We start from the raw sequence: 17,851 nt of genomic DNA, 5'->3' as shown, positions 1-17,851 counted from the left end.
AATAACATGACAGACTTTATCAATAAGAAAAAAGGCATTAAGGCTGGTTCTGACTTTAAGTTATGGCCAAGAAAGAATCGTCTTTCAAATATTATAGGTTGACTAAAATGACTCGTCTGGTCAAAAACTCTCAAACGTGGGCTTCATTTGAAGATGAAGGTCTTTTCAATTATTGATATTCGGAGGACGAATTTCTAGCTATATATTAGAATAATGTTTGTTTTTCAAAAAATGGCAGAAGAGTATAAGGTTAGGAAGAAAAGTCGTTTTTTTTTAACTTTAAGGAGAAATAACGTCATTCAAAAAATTATAAAGGAAACAAACTGGAAATATGCTTAATTTGTAAAATAAAAAAAGATAATAATAAACTGAGCCTAGTATTTAGTATTTAGATGAGACCACAAGATTGTTGGGGTTTTTTGGGGTTTTTTTTTTTTGTTTGTTTCCTTTGTATATTATTGTCAATTTATCAATATTCATTTCATGGTTTTCATAAAACATTTTGTTGACAATAATTAGATTCATCTATCTATTTATTTATATATCCATATAATGCGACCAGTTGTGTCAAACAACAACCTAAAGTTGAAGACCAGAATGAAAATCATGGAACTGTATAAGTACCGTTTTAGACGCTTGACAAAAAATGTACTAGGAAGGTTAGAGGCATTTGAGATGTAGATTTATAGAAGAATGTTGAGGTTATCATGGACAGACAAGTATACAAACGAGGAAGTGTTGGCGAAGGTGAGAAAGGGAAGAATATTTATAGATACCATCAGAAAGAGGCAGTTACGGTTTCTGAGACATGGGTGGAGAAGAGATGGAATAGAAAAGTTGGTAACATCTGGGATGATCGAAGGAAAGAGAGCTAGAGGAAGACAAAGAATGACATATTTAAATAACCTAAGAATGGCAAAAAGTGATTTTAAAAGCAACGCAGACTTCATACGCACGCAGAGGATCGTGATATGTGGAGTCAGCTGACCGGCAACGTGCTCAAGAATACAAGCCACGATAGATGACGATTTATCTATCTATCTATCTATCTATCTATCTATCTATCTATCTATCTATCTATCTATCTATCTATCTATCCATCTGTGTGGTGGTCGTCCGTAGCCTTCGTTTACGAAGGATACGGATCGTCGCCTTGAATTGTGACGAAATGTTTCGGTCAGGCTTCGAAGGCGCCAGTCAAAACCCAGAACTTCCAGGATACGATTCAAGTATCATTCAAATGTTCTGCTCTCTCTCTCTCTCTCTCTCACACACACACACACACACACACACACACACAAAGCACACACACGCGCGCTCGCGCGTGCGCACACAATGAGCACAAAAACATCAAAATTTAGCTGGAGAAAAATGGACACTTACATTGTTGAAAGTGTGGTACAAAAATAGTTTAATTTATTTTATGATAATAAAATGTTTCCAACAATGGTTGAAAAGAAATTTTGATGACGAATGATGATGATGATGATGATGATGATGATGATGATGATGATGATGATGATGATGATGATGATGATGATGATGGTGGTGGTGGTTATGATGTGTAATCCTTTCAAGCCATCAACCAGGCATACACCCTTCGATTCCGCAACAAACTTACTTTCTTAATTACACATAGGAGCCAACGACTCTTAACTATTTAGTCTTGAGCCATAATATAACAGTTGTATCTGTTTTGTAGTTCTTCCAAGTGACGATACAATGTGTTTCTAATGCTTGAATTTTGTGCGAGGAATGTCCGCCCGACCGATGTCTTCAAGAAAACAAAAGTACAAACGAACACGTGACCGTGATCTTGTTTTCCCGCTAGGTCAGAGGTCATGATATCGATGCTGCTTCCGTGTTGGAATTCATAATAGTATTATTATTATTATAAGACTCTTCAGACGTCCCGACAGGAATGGAGACAGAAGCTTCTATCCCAGCAGCAGCTTGGACTGTTGTTGCTTCTGTTGTTATTGTTGTTGTTGTCGTCTGCCTTGAGCCCAGGGACGTCCTATCCGATTGTCTTGAACGTAAGTCTCGTCTCCTCTCCACCCCTTCCCACCTACGTCTTAACTCGTCCATCTTGGCACTGACCCTGCGTCTGTTTTGGGTAGAAGAATGAAATGGAAACACAACAATAAATCACACATGTTACACAAGTCCCGGATTGGAGGTTTTTTTTTTTGGAAAATTTTGTCAGGTTAGGAGTCACCTTGATTGATCGTTGTTCTATGTAAAAATGTTTTAAGATAAATCTAAAATTAAAGAAAATAACAACAACAACAACAAAAAAAACAATGTGTTCTGATGGATACTATTAATTCTCTATACCTTCTCGCTAACATACCTATGCATGTTAAAGATTAAACAGTTGTAGAGAAGGATTTAGAACTTTGACAAGCAATTTCTTGATTTGCTTGAGCGCTTTGAATTACATCGAATTTTGATACTGATTGGCTCTATAATTTATTTTTAAAAATTTGTTCTAATAATCTTTTAGATAGGTAAAGATCCAATAGTTTACCAAAAATCGAGCAATCCTACAATTAATTTTTAAGGTCAAATTGTCAAATGTTAACATTATGCCCAAAAATGTTTATATCCTATATTCCTTAAACGTGTGCTTAACAAGGTGTCTTCTAAGTTTGTTCTAAAATTTCAAGAATGATATTATGGAATAATTACTGCGGTCTTGATTGTGATATACTACCTTTACTCATTTGTGTGATCATCGTCATCATCATCAATCCCATGATCTGATGACCGTCGGGGAGACCGGTTGCAGATCTCACCACTTTCCGCCATTGACCGATCCGGCAGGTCAAGTGTCGTGTTTACTGTCTTCCATGTATCCTTTCGGTGGACTTGTACAGCTCGGTGACGTCCATCTCCTCTCCGAGCGTGTGATACATATATAATAATTTGATACAGCAGCGATATATACCGAAAATTGTTAAATTTAAAATGAATGTTGGGTACATAAATTTGATAATCGTTATCGATGTGGTCAAGTTACAAAGAACATTTAAACGTTTTCAAAGCATTTATAATAATAAAGGTCTAAAACAATACGATACTATAGTCAGATTTTTAATAAGTGGCGCGTGTTTTTCTTCTTTTTCTCAGCTGCCGCCCAATGCATAGCTGCAAAAATTTGTATGAACCTCTGAATCAATTTGTCTTAATAAAAAAAACATTTTTTCATGAATTTTAAAACAATAGGAAAGGATTTCGTTTATTACGGCTATATTAAAATCGATAACAGGTGAGGATCGGAATTCATAGAAGATTTACATTATCAAAATCATGAATTTTCCTCATTTCCAATTTGAAGGAATTCGTTAAACTGGAGTGTTCGGTTAATTGAATCTTAAACGATATACGTGCAGTATTTGAACATGAAGCAACGAATGGCAATTATTAACTATCAGACATCTACATTTGATAACTTTCAATACACATTACTGGTGAATACAAAGGAAAGTGAACATAACGCGCTTCCAATATAATTTTGATTGCAAAAGTTTGAGAAATAGCGCTGTTTATGCCAAAGAGGATTACATAAATTTATGTAGACTGGTCAAAAGTAAAAAAATTCATCAATTATGAGACAGTGTCTCCACAAATGTGTGTTCAACAATAACAACAACAACACAACTACAACAACAACCAAGAAATACTGGACACATCAATCAGCACAGCACCGAGCATTACTCTATCCAATGAAATGTAATTTTCCTCTAGTTTGCGAAGGTTGAAGCATGCCTTTGCTCAGTCTACTCTTTATCATTTATTGGCTCGTCGGTGAGAGTAAATTTGGTGTTCCTCCTCTCAATCTCTCCCTCTACTTAGACCAAATGACCTCGATTGGATTGCGTTCACAGTGATATGGGAGAAGTCGCGCAACGTCGTGCCAAAACTACCTGATTAGACAGTCTGCTTTGAAATCTGTTTCGGTTCATTTCTTTTTTTTTTTTACTAAGGAGTATAGTTAGCATTTTGATAAATGGTCAGAATATGTAGTACTGTCTGATTGAAACAATGAAATCATGTCGGCTTTTATAATTGCCAAAGTTGGAGCCTTAAAGTGACCATGGGCCAACGAATGGTAGCGTTGTCCAATACAATACAGCTGGGTGCTTCAATGGAGGGCAGCAAACGATATTTAGTCAGCCTTAATACACCTTTGCATTGACCCCAGAATAATATTCCAGATGATGCAGAGAAGAAAAAATGGCATGGCATCCTTTTAAATATCCAGTATCATCACCACCTGCAAGAATAACAATGATTCTCTGTCCAGAATCCATGGGCCTTTTTCTGATTGAATAATCAGACGTCCAATATTTTTTCGGATCTATATTTACGCTCACCCATACATCTTTGGATGATATCCATATCAAAGTTATCTATGATCCTTTTCCTGCCACGTCGTTCTGCACTGGTGATCTCTATGTGGTATTTCGATAACGATCTTCTCGTGTTGATTGTAAAATTCCAAAACCATTGCCGTCCTCTTAAATGACGTATCGATAGATACAAGAAGACTTCTTTCGCAGCTTTACGAGAGTGGAACCGATAGAGATTCCGTACCGTATCGTGTTGTTTAAGAAACTAATATGTTTTAAAAACCTTTAAAGGCCCTGTGAAACGTTCATGCATAGACAAAAAATTGTCAAAGTTATATTAACAGTGTTTGTTAATTTGACAATATTGAGTATACAATCACTATTTCAAATGATTTAAAGCGAGAGATTTCATATCAGTCTTTGGTAATTGTGACATGATGTAGATAATATGCCATACATAATAAATTCAAAATTTAATACAAACTACATAGATGATTTGGAAAGAAGTATGACGTGAACTCATAATCACTACGTCAGCACAAAATTTGTTGGATATACGATGGATTCATTTATACTTTGTAGTGCATAACTTGTTTTCATTTTTTTACAGTGTAAAATCTCTAATTTTATGTCAGCTGTTTTAAAGTAGTTTTTTATAGGTCTTAAAGAAGAAAACTTTTTTAATATAGCATCAATACGGTCCAAAATCTAGATTCAGTTGAGACAAATTGATTCAGAGGTTGACACAAATTTTTACAACGATTGATAGAGGGAGAGCTGAGAAAAACCAGAAAAACACGCGCCATTAATAAAAAATCTGACTATAATACACTGGCTAAAACAAACTGCGAGTATGAGCTGCTAGATCGTAAGATATGGCCGGATTTAAACGTATTTCAAATCGATACTTGAATAAGTGAAACAGGCGGAAACTAACAATGTTATTTGAATTGAATTATTTTAGAATAAAATACTAGAGAATTGACAATTGTTGGACATGGATTAATGTAAAATTTGTTTTAAAAAAAACTGAAGTCAAATACAGACAAAACCATATTTCAAGTAATCGAGTCTTATTGTTCTGTAATAGTCTTGTCTAAACGTAATAAACAAAAACAGATATAATAGCTTCAAAAGAAGAACAAAATATCAAACACGGAACGTTTCAGGATCAAAATCGTTCTTCAGCCAACAACGAAAAACAATGAAAACATGATCGAATACATTACTAAAAAAAAACAGATTGACGGCAGAGAAATATTGAGTAGGTCCTCACTGTAGACAAATCGAGGAATGTCAATAAAAAGAGGCATTCAATCCGATGAAGAAAATGCAAATTTAAGCAGAATTCTTATTAACATGCAATTTTACAGTTTTTGCCTTTATTTAAATATCATGTTTACCTTTTGACCTAAAACATCGATTTCAGAACCAATAGATTTTGGTAAATTTTCACCAAAATGTTTCTGGATCCAATGATTATCCAAAAATCAAATTAAGATTTAAAATATATATTTTGATTCCATGAATAGAAATTACAAAAAAAATGGAATTTCAAAAGCGCTCCGTATATTAACAAGTTGCTTGTCAAATTCCCTCAACTCCATCTTTACCTGATGGAATATTGATCAAAACGTGCCGTTTAATTTTAAGATTATCTTTTGCACTTTCTTAAAATTCCATCACAGTAAAGTAAATACCATATCAAACATCTCATAAAAAATAATAGCTTTGAATTTATTTGGGGAAGGGGGGGGGGGGGAGGCATAATTTGTTTGACCCTTTGACCTTAAAATCAATGATAGTGGAATTTGATTTTGGCAAACTTTTGGTATTATGTTTTTGGAAACTTTACTTATCCAAAAAATTATTATTTACTTACTTTTGTGCCATTTGGTGTCAAAACCATAATATGGACATTCAAAAGAAAATGTTTTCAAAATCATCTAATTGTCTTTACACTTATAACAATGTTGATTAAAGCATACGGCAACTCTAAAATCATATTCATAGTTGATAACATTTCAGCATAATAAAATAGACACCACACCAACCACAGTTGTTAAAAAGCTGGCATAATTTATATATTTGATCTTTTGACCGTGATAACGCTGATCGTGCAATTTACTATTTGAAAACCTTTTGCATAATGCTTTAAAAACCTTTGCTTATCAAAACAAAAATATTATTATTGCATCAAAAATATATTAGAGTGCCATCAAGCACTAAATTTATTTTGAATAAAATTGAGTAATCAATTCACATTTTAAAAATCATTCTTTCTACTTGTAAATATATTGATAAACATCATAGATATTATCTAAACATTTATTTAAGATTTCAGCACTTTAAATGTATCTATACAGTATTTCAAGCGCATTTATGGAAAACAATGAATTTGACATTTGTGTATGTGTGTGTGTGTGTGTGTGTGTGTGTGTGTGTGGGTGGGGGGGGGGGTATAATTGTATATTTGAACTTTTGACCTGAATAAATCGATGATAGTACCTTTTTATTTGTGTTTAAACACTTGGTATGATGTACGTGGGTAATAAACCTATCCAAAATTGTATTTAAACCTTAAAAAGCTGTTGACTTTAATATGCTACATTTCTCAGACTATTTCTTTCTAATAGTCTATAAATGTTAAAGGTTTTTAAAGGTTTCACATATGTGAGAGAATCTATTGCGACTGGTTTTGCGGTCAGAACTGCTGAGCATTTTACTTAAGTCCAAGTCCATCAACAGAAAGACAATCACGTGTCTTGTTTAAACGTTTGATATTGTTGTTCAACTACTCAGTACTCATTATGTAAACGATTGTTGATATTGTATGGACATAATCGATATCGAATTACTCGTGATGTTATACATTGTTTAAATAAACTGTGATAAAGGGAATGCATTCAAACACGATTTTGTCAAACATGAATTACTCTCATCAGTCTGTTGACATTGGATACCAATACATTGTCTTAGGAGACGCATGTATCCGGAGACAGCGATATAATATGGAAACGCGAAACTTCTGAAGTAGCAATATGGTTTTAATAGTAGAAGATGCGTATCGATGTCACATATCACTTCGTGTCAGGTCGGTAAACATTCTCTCGATCATAATGTTTATATGTATTACACTTGAAATTGGGAATGGGTTTTCGCAGCTTTCTATATTCAGTTGGGTGATTTCTTCTCACTAAATTCTCTCAGACTATAAACTTTTTGTGTATTTGTACGATTGATATAGCGGGCAGAAATGTATTTTATTAAAACACATGCGATCAATACTCAAATGTCATGTTTACCGACTTGACATTAAAAATCCACATACGGAAGGAGCCCTTGAGTTTCATGTCTCGATATCATCATTTAAGTCTCGGGCCTGACTCTAGGACTTGTCTTTTGACGTCATTTATAGATTAGTGCTCTCTCTAGTGACATGTAGTGCTCAATGAAACAAATGATCCCATTGGTTAAACTGTTGGATACAACCCACGATTTGTTTTCATTTGTGGTCATAGATTTGTCCTTTGACGTAATTTTTTAGTCGGTGTCAGGCTATGATTTTACAAAGGCTACGATTCAACTCCAAAAATAAATATACATATACATAAACATAGTATAAATGAAGTTGACTCCACTCAGCTTTTTGTTATTGTTTTTAGCCCGCCAGCTATTTTATTCGTTCTCACTTAATTCTCTCAAACCGACTACCGTTAAAGGCTATATAAAGTTTTGAGTGTTGGAACGATTGACCTGGAGGATTGAACTGGTGAGTGTTTACTTAAACGCATAGCATTAAGAGAAGATAGTGAAATTGACGTGGTAGGCTATTAACGTTAAAGATTTGTTTTGTCAAATTTAACATAAATCGAGACGATTTTCTTGAGCCATCAACCATCAAAATCGGTCTGGTAAAAAAGTCTATAAGTGCGCACAAATGAATCCAGCCAGTTGGCGATTCCCTACATCAAATGACCGATCATTATGCCCTAGCAGAATTTAATATAAAAAAATCATTTGAGTCAACGGGTGAGAGTCAACGGGTGAGAGAAAACCCCTAAATTTAAAAGGAGTTGCAATCTGTAAAAAAAATAGAATAATAACTTTTAGATTTGACAACAATTCTGTTATCGTTGGCAAAGATTTAAGATGGAACAAAATGGCCCCCAATTCTTACACACACAAAAAAGAAAATAAAAAGAACAGATTAAAAAAAAAAACTTACCCGCATGATTTATCAAGTTTTATGGAGAAAAGAACTAATGACCATGAGGTTGATGATTGTGGTGTTGGTGCTGATAATGATGATGATGATGATGTTGATGATGATGATGATGATGATGATGATGATGATGATGATGATGATGATGATGATGATGGTGGTGGTGATGATGATGATGATGATGATGATGATGATGATGATGATGATGATGATGATGATGACCGCTGACCTTCTCTCTCTGGACTGTAACTGTTGTCGTTCCAAGTCCTGTTGTCTTCCTCTAAACTCCTCGTCCCAAGCTTCTTGGTCTCGTGTGTCTTCCGGGGTCAGCAAAGAGATGCTTGGGTCAAGGACGTTTGAGTCACTGGGCAACGCCTGGAAAGAATTAATGGAAATGATATATAAGTACCATTGACAATTAAAGACGGCATGCCTCATGGGACCTCTTGTAAATCGCCTTCAGCTAAATTAAGTGGATATTGCTCTTTACATTAGCTTACGTTTTTATTGATTGTATGTGTATATGTGTGTGTGTGTGTGTGTGCGTGAGTGTGTGTGTTGAATCTTCGTTTGTGTATTTGTTTGTTTGCTTGTTAGTTGGTTTGTTTGTTTGTTTTTAATTTGGTAGCTTGTCCTTCAAATACTGATCGATTTAAATGACACTCATCTTCGCAAAAGCTCTCAAACCTCGCGAGGTCCTTAGGAGACGTGCAAGGGCACATATAACTGTTAGGCTATTCGACGTATATACATATATATATATATATATATATATATATAGGCTATTCCACGTATTATATATATATATATATATATATATATATATATATATATATATATATATATATATATATATATATATATATATATATATATGGTGTTTGGTAAAAAAAAAAAAAAAAAAAAAAAAAGAGGATATGATTATAAATTGAAATGATTGGAAATTATCCAAAGTTTTGTTCAGGTTTTTTTTTTTGCATTTCATTTGATTTCAGTTACTGATTTCATGAAAGGACCCAAACAATGTAGGTCATGCTTTTTTCACTCTGATGGCATTAAACTGTGAAAACTGTTCCCTCAAAAAGTCAGTCCTGCTTTCAACTTTTCTTATCAAAAGGCAAGCAATCTAAATTGATTCTGCAACATCATTTAACACAAATGAAAACAAGAATGAAATAAAAGTAACCTCTTTTGAAGGGCAATGTTTGTCGACTGCTACAAGTCCCATGGACTTTTTGTAAGGATATTTGAAAAGCAAAGTGTATAAAACCATTTTGGAACTAAAGAATGAAATCAGCCGTGTCATTCAGGAAATGTCTACTGATGTTTGCCAGCGAACAATTTTGTAAAACACACGGATATTTGTTTGAGTCGAGCTGAGGACGACTTTAAACATCGACTAAGTAAAATTTGACAGATACAAGAATTAACTGAACAGCTCAAATTATGAAAGGTATATTTTCTCTTTTTGTTTGGTTCATTGTTTGTTCTGTCACTTTGAAAATCGTTTCAAACATTGCGCTCAAAATGGCGTTTCCATAAAGAGCAGTATGTTTACTTACAGGACTGTTGAAAATATTGAAATACAATAACAATATAAAATTAACACCAAACAAAACGCTTGAAGATGGCGGATCTTTTGATAAGTGTGACCTGATTCTGTGATAATGTGCCGCTAAGTTATTAAGTTTTGTAATCCTACACCTTTTTTTTATCAAACATATATATATATATATATATATATATATATATATATATATATATATATATATATATATATATTACCACAATCAAACCCAATCATTGACATTTGTGTATACAATTATATATATATATATATATATATATATATATATATATATATATATATATATATATATAGGGTCGAGTGAAAAAAAATCGGCAAACATTTACGACGCTATTTTAGTACGAAGTAGAAACCAAAAATATTTGAAAATTTACAAGCAACAAAAACTAAATCTTCAGTTAATTCTTGACAAGTTTTATAAAAAATGCTTTATTGGTTAAGAAATGATGCCTCTTATCCCAAGCTCAACAAAAATCACGATATCGAAAGTTTCCAAATTTACGCCTTGTTTTAGCAATGCAGTGTTACTATAGTCAGATTTTTAATAAGTGGCGCGTGTTTTTCTTCTTTTTATCAGCTGCCCCCCAATGCATAGCTGCAAAAATTTGTATGAATCAATTTGTCTTAATAAAAAAACATTTTTTCATGAATTTTAAAACAATAGGACAGGATTTCGTTTATTACAGCTATATTAAAATCGATAACAGGTGAGGATCGGAATTCATAGAAGATTTACATTATCAAAATTATGAATTTTCCGCAAATCCATTTTGAAGGAATTCGTTAAACTGGGGTGTTCGGTTAATTGAAGCTTAAACGATATACGTGCAGTATTTGAACATGAAGCAACGAATGGCAATTATTAACTATCAGACATCTACATTTGATAACTTTCAATACACATTACTGGTGAATACAAAGGAAAGTGAACATAACGCGCTTCCAATATAATTTTGATTGAGTTTGAGAAAAAAGTTTGAGAAATAGCGTTGTTTATGCCCAAGAGGATTACATAAATTTATGTGGACTGGTCAAAAGTAAAAATTCATCAATTATGAGACAGAGTCTTCACAAATATGTGTTTAACAATAACAACAACAACAACAACCAAGAAATACTTAACACATCAATCAGCACAGTCTGATGACGAGGATAATGAAAAGGAGAAATGAAACGACTACAGAAAGATTCCGAGCATTACTCTATCCAATGAAATGTTATTTTCCTCTAGTTTGCGAAGGTTGAGGCATGCCTTTGCTCAGTCTACTCTTTATCATTTATTGGCTCGTCGGTGAGAGTAAATTTGGTGTTCCTCCTCTCAATCTTACCCTCTACTTAGGCCCAATGACCTTGATTGGATTGCGCTCACAGTGATATGGTCGCGCAACCTCGTGTCAAAACTCCCTGATTAGACAGTCTGCTTTGAAAGCTGTTTCTGTTTCATTTCTTTTTTTTTTTTTTACTAAGGAGTATAGTTAGCAATTTGATAAATGGTCAGAATATGTAGAACTGTCTGATTAAAACCATGAAATCATGTCGGCTTTTATAATTGCCAAAGTTGGAGCCTTAAAGTAACCATGGGCCAACGAATGGTAGCATTGTCCAATACAATACAGCTGGATGCTTCCATGGAGGGCAGCAAACTATATTTAAGTCAGTCTTAAAACACCTTTGCATTGACCCCAGAATAATATTCCAGATGATGCAGAGAAGAAAAAATGGCATGGCATCCTTTTAAATATCCAGTATCATCACCACCTGCAAGAATAACAATGATTCTCTGTCCAGAATCCATGGGCCTTTTTCTGATTGAATAATCAGACGTCCTACATTTTTTTCGGATGTATATTTATGCTCACCCATACATCTTTGGATGATATCCAAATCAAAGTTATCTATGATCGGTTTCCTGCCACGTCGTTCTACACTGGTGATCTCTCTGTCGTATTTGATAACGATCGTCTCATGGTTGATTGTTAAATTCCAAAACCATTGCCGTCCTCTTTAATGACTTATCGATAGATACAAGAATACATACTTCTTTTCGAATCTTTACGAGAGTGGAACCGATAGAGATTCCGTACCGTATCGTGTTGTTTAAGAGCCTAATATGTTTTTAAAACCTTTAAAGGCCATGTGAAACGTTCATGCATAGACAAAGATTTGTCAAAGTTATGTAAACAGTGTTTGTTAATTTAACAATATTGAGTATACAATCAATATTTCAAATGATTTAAAGCGAGAGATTTCATATTAGTCTTTGGTAATTGCGACATGATGTAGATAATATGCCATGCATAATAAATTCAAAATTTAATACAAACTACATAAGTAGTATGTTCATAACACTTAAAGTGAATTGTTATTATTTGGAAAGAAGTATGACGTGAACTCATAATCACTACGTCAGCACAAGATTTTTTTGAAAATCCGATGAATACATTCATACTTTGTGGTGCGTAACTTTTTTCTTTTTTTTTTACAGTGTAAAATCTCTAATTTTTGTCAGCTGTTTTAAAGTAGTTTTTTTATAGGTCTTAAAGAAGAAAACTTTTTTTAATATGGCATCAATATGATCCAAAATCTAGATTCAGTTAAGACAAAATGATTCGGAGGTTGACACAAATTTTTACAACTTTTGATAGAGAGACAGCTGACTATAGTGTAAGAAATTACAGCGTCTGGTTGAAAAACAAATGACCGATCGGGACTAAGCCTGGAATATTTTTTTTGTTTCTAACAATGCTACATACTTTTCAATACGAGAAGAAATCATATTCGGTTTGTTTCCAAATATGAAAAGCCTCCAATGTACCCTGACTTGAATTCAATGGGCATTGGTGATTTATAAGGATGTTATAACGTTTTACACACAGAGTTGAAAGAATCAATTCAAAATGCATGGGATCGAGTCACTATTCAAGCCACTCGGAAATCAATTGGAACATTGGAAAAAATGGTACAGATCCTGTCATAAAGCAAAATAAGGGATGGATAGATCACATCAAAATTCGAGAATTACGCCCAAAATCTTCGATAAGTCATTTTTTGGGGGGGCTGGTTATTAAAACAATCCTGGAATCGAAACTTTTCAATATACATCTTTTAAAATTGTATACACAAATGTCAATGATTGGGTTTGATTGTGATAAAATTTCAGACTTGCACTTTTCACAGTCTCTCGACTGCAGGCTTCTAAACTTTTAAGGGTTTTCTTCTCGCACTCAATATATATATATATATATATATATATATATATATATATATATATATATATATATATATATATATATATATATATGTATGTATGTGTGTGTGTGTGTGTGTGTGTGTGTGAATGAGAGAGAGATAACGGTGAGTATGAATCTCATAGAGTGTTCAACAGTTTTAGGAGCGCGAATATCATTAATGTTCTCACGTCTTGTTCATTTCCGCCTACAACGTTGTTTCTCCGTGTGGTTCCTCAGGTCGGAATGGAATGGTGAAAATGTTTCCTGCGAATCTTGAATACTTTTTGTTGTGTTCCAGATGTTTACTTTGGCGCGCATGTAACTTCGTGAAGTCCCAGGTTTGAGAGTTATTGCCAAGATGAGGGTCATTTAAATCAATCGATATTTGAGGAGGAGTTTTCTAATCAAATATTTAAATACGAGCTATCCCTAGTACGGCAGTTAATGCTATATAAAGCTCGCTTTAGTTGGAAGTGTATAATAAATCCCACGTAAAGACACTAATGTGATTTGCAACTCAACGCATATGATGTACATTCTTAAGCCTATGGGCTAAAGGCACACATTTTCTACTCACCATCATATGATCCTTGAATCAAAAAAAAAGTAAATCCTTTGAAACGTGAGACAGGCCTTAACAATTTTCTACGCCTAATCCTGTGAAACCGAAGTTTTATCCACATGCGTTAAAGATTATTTCATTATTCCATAACTTAAACATCGAAGGCCATTGGATTCATCTGAAGAACAAAAACACAAATCAAAACACTTAGTCAGTTAGCTTTGAGCACGTTTAGTGGATATTGGTCTATGGAAATGTTCTACCAAGTTTGTTTTTTGTTTGTTTGGGGGTTTTTTATCTTTTAAATGTACGAAATAGAACAGCGCGATTCCTTACAACCTACACCCTACACAAAAATCTGTGCTCTTATTTCAGGATTGAGATCTGAGAATTATTGGGTTTGTTTAGACAATTTTACTCGGTGAAGCCAATGTTTTGTCTCGAAGTGTGCTTAAATTAATTGTTCGTTCCTATCACATATAGTATCAGTGTTTTGAATACCAACCCCATGTTGCGGATTGCGGATTAGGGACCGTAATCGGATCAATAGCACCCGCTAATCTTTTAATCTCTTATTGTATTCACTCATGTGGAACAACAGGCAGTATTTACAATCCGAAATCGATTATTTCACTGCCTTTCAGAACGGCCTGCAAAGAGTACATAAGATATTCTGGGACGTTCCGGTCATGTGATCGAGTGGATTGCGTATCTGAAACTCGATGGAAGGACTGATTTCAAGGTGTACGCGTGTCATTTTGGGTTAAGGTCAAGCGAAACTGAGCGTAGTCAGTTAGCGGGTGGGAACAATGACAGCAAAAAAAACCTGATTTGTCTTTAAGTAAGGGTAAGGGACTTTACACAAATTACCTCACTTGACTCGAGAGGTTTTGGGGTTTTTTAAAAAGCTTTTTTAACCAGTTAAACTGCCATACTCTGGAAAAACTTGTATTTAAAAATTTGGCCAGAAAACTCTTCCTGCAAGTATCGATCTATTCAAATGACCTAGACTCTCAAACCTGGGACTTCGCAAAGTCACAGAGTAACCTTGTTACTGATAATATATATATATATATATATATATATATATATATATATATATATAAACTATGTATATATATATATATATATATATATATATATATATATATATATATATATATATATATATATATTAAATTATTCAATATGACCACAGATTTACCATGCTCTATACACTTTGCCATGTTCCATCTGTTCCCCCAACAAGCCATATGGAGCCATAATTCCTTTTGATACAGGACCAGTCACCTTTCCGCATCCTTTTTGTACTAATACTCTTACAAAATCTGTAATTGCCTGTAACCAGGTATTCATTCAAACATGAGTCGATATATCCATTAAATGTGTATCAAACGTGCTCGTGGCACTTTACAAGGGATTTCAAACCAACACCATGTATCGTGTAACCACTGTGGTAGCACGTCTGACCGGTAATCAGAACGACCGAGTTTCGATCCCAAATTGGATTCAATAGTCTGATGTCACGTCGCCCAGCAACGGCGGCCATCGTGGTTCTAAACAAAGAAAATCGGTACATTTTATTCTTCATGCTGGCTAGAACTTTTCATGTCTTGTGATCAGAATGTGTAAAGGTCAAAACATGATCAGATTTTTGTTTTTTCCCCCTCTGGATACGCTTTTATGCTCGTCGGAGAAATATTTCATAAGGGCGTCCGTCATTGTTCCGATAGTTTAGAGCCAGTTACTAAGTTACCATGCGTCATGACGAAGGAAGTGACGTTACGACTGCTGAAGCGTATTGAGGCAGCTGATTTAGGGATTGTTTATTTGTTTATTTTGTCTTGTATTTTACTTTCTGCTGTGTCTGGCACTCATTCATTCTATTTTTCAGAACTTTATCTTACGCAAATGCCGGATTCCTGATTTCTAACTTCAAATGCTTGTTACTGTTTAGATAAAACGATTGTCCGTGGCAAAGAGCTTTCCGTCAAACATGATAAAACCAGCTTCCAGATCAACGTTTGGTGGACAGAGAAATCAGAAAAAAAAATCTCAACGTTACTATTCAGGAAGATTTAGGGCTAACCTGACTGACTCTGACGACCCGGCACTGCCGTCCTCTGCCGTCTTACGGATAAAGACGTCGGGCACTGACAAAATACTAAGAATAAAGAGAAGAGCCCCTAGACCTACCCATACCAAGCTGGAAAAAAGAAAGATGTTAAGATGAATAAACAAAACATTGATGGGCATCAATGCCCATCAATGTTTTGTTTATTCGTCTTAACAACACCGCTACTACATCATCTCATTCATCTGTAGTGTTTCATTCATCCTGTTTGTTGATAAAGGGGAAACCCGAAACGTCCATTCTATCTGTTTTCGTAATTAAATTGAAGCTTACATTCAATTTCACATTGTTATTTAGTACAAAGCTGCAAGAAGCTGTGGACTGTAAAAAGTAATTAACAAAAGTGAATATAACAGCTACAAACAAGAAAAAATACCAAATAACGGAACGTTTCGGGCCATAAGGCCTTCTTCAGCCAACAACAACAATAAAAACAATAAAAACACGAATACATTACTAAAAAAACAGATCGAAGACATTCCAAGATTTTTCCTCAGCTGAGAGGACGTGCGAAATATTTATTTGTCAATCTGTTTTTTTAAATAATGTATTTATGTTTTTATTGTTGATTGTTTGTGGCCGAAGAAGAGTTTTGAGCCCGAAATGTTCCGTATTTGGTATTTTGTTCTTTTTTTTTTTGAAGCTGTTATATTCGCTTTTGTTTATTACTTGATATAAGTAGCTTATACGTTTTGTTTTGGTAGGAATGTCTTATCCATCGTGTTAAGATGACAAAGGAAAAACCCAAAACGTTCACACTATTTATCGTTGTCAATTATTAACCAGTTACCTGTCGTACTCTGGAATAATTCGTACTTAAAAATTTGGTCAGAAAACTTGTTCTTTAAATATCGATCGATTTAAATTACCCTCATCTTGACAAAAACTCTTAAACCTGGGACTTCGGGAAGTCTCAAGTTAAATAGATTTCGCCAAGACGAGGGTCAATTAAATCGATCGATATTTGAAGGACGAGTTTACTGGCCAAAATTTTAAATACGTCAGAGTACGGCAGATTACGGATTAAATTGAAGCTTCCTCTCCATAGTACCTGAAAGAGTTAATGGGCTTTTAAAATATTTTAAAATCTTGAAATGTTCTTCGTGATTTGTAACCTTCATGCATGATAACATTTTTCTAAGCTATATTATTTATATAAACAACATTCGTTGTTAATAAGACAATTTTCCTGTCATTGTTATTTACATTAGTGGCATTATATAACGCTATGGGTATTCTTACCTTATGTCCATAGCGCAGTGTTATATTGATTGTCCATGGAACTCTGTACGTAAACATCTTCTCCTGGCCATTAAGAATGCTCAATTCCTTTCCTTCTTGACCGCTCTGCGTCCAGAAAGATACAAAACGATTTTGGTCAATCGACAAGCCCGGTCAGACTACACATTAACAAATTAAACAAATCGAATTGCTATATCGCCGCGCGTTGACAAAGTACATTAATAATTTTGTCCAGAAATTCTACGATTACAGTATCGTTCGGTTAAAACAACCACCAACTTATAAAAGCCCTTCAACATGAGACTGTAAAAATCAAGATCAGACTTCAAACTTTTTAACAGGGTGGGGATCAGTTTAATTCATTGATATATGAATTATAATATTTTGGCCAAAAAGAAAAGAAAAAAAAAAGTGTTCAGTCCGTGTACGATAGTTTTGGTGATAACACTCGATGTCTCCGTCCTGTCCCATTCATTTTGGCTGGCCAGTGCCAGGTATTGTTCCCATTTTTATCA

The 17,851-nt window shown here is 34.2% G+C and overlaps 1 protein-coding gene across 1 annotated transcript; it reads right to left on the bottom strand.

Annotated features, from left to right (window-relative positions):
- Positions 1–1,384: 1,384 nt before the first annotated feature.
- On the bottom strand, positions 1,385–17,473 carry LOC144978597 (uncharacterized). Its single transcript, XM_078924875.1, has 3 exons — positions 17,337–17,473; positions 8,810–8,955; positions 1,385–2,107 (listed from the first exon to the last, which is right to left on the bottom strand). Exons 1-3 carry the CDS (start codon positions 17,391–17,393, stop codon positions 1,840–1,842), a joined length of 471 nt encoding a protein of 156 aa, XP_078781001.1. The 5' UTR covers positions 17,394–17,473; the 3' UTR covers positions 1,385–1,839.
- Positions 17,474–17,851: the final 378 nt, after the last annotated feature.

Source organism: Berghia stephanieae, chromosome 8 (genome assembly GCF_034508935.2).
Source record: "Berghia stephanieae isolate SIO BIC M18660-M18661 chromosome 8, UCSD_Bste_1.3, whole genome shotgun sequence".
NCBI lineage: Eukaryota > Metazoa > Mollusca > Gastropoda > Nudibranchia > Aeolidiidae > Berghia > Berghia stephanieae.
This window is presented reverse-complemented; position numbering and strand designations above follow the sequence as displayed.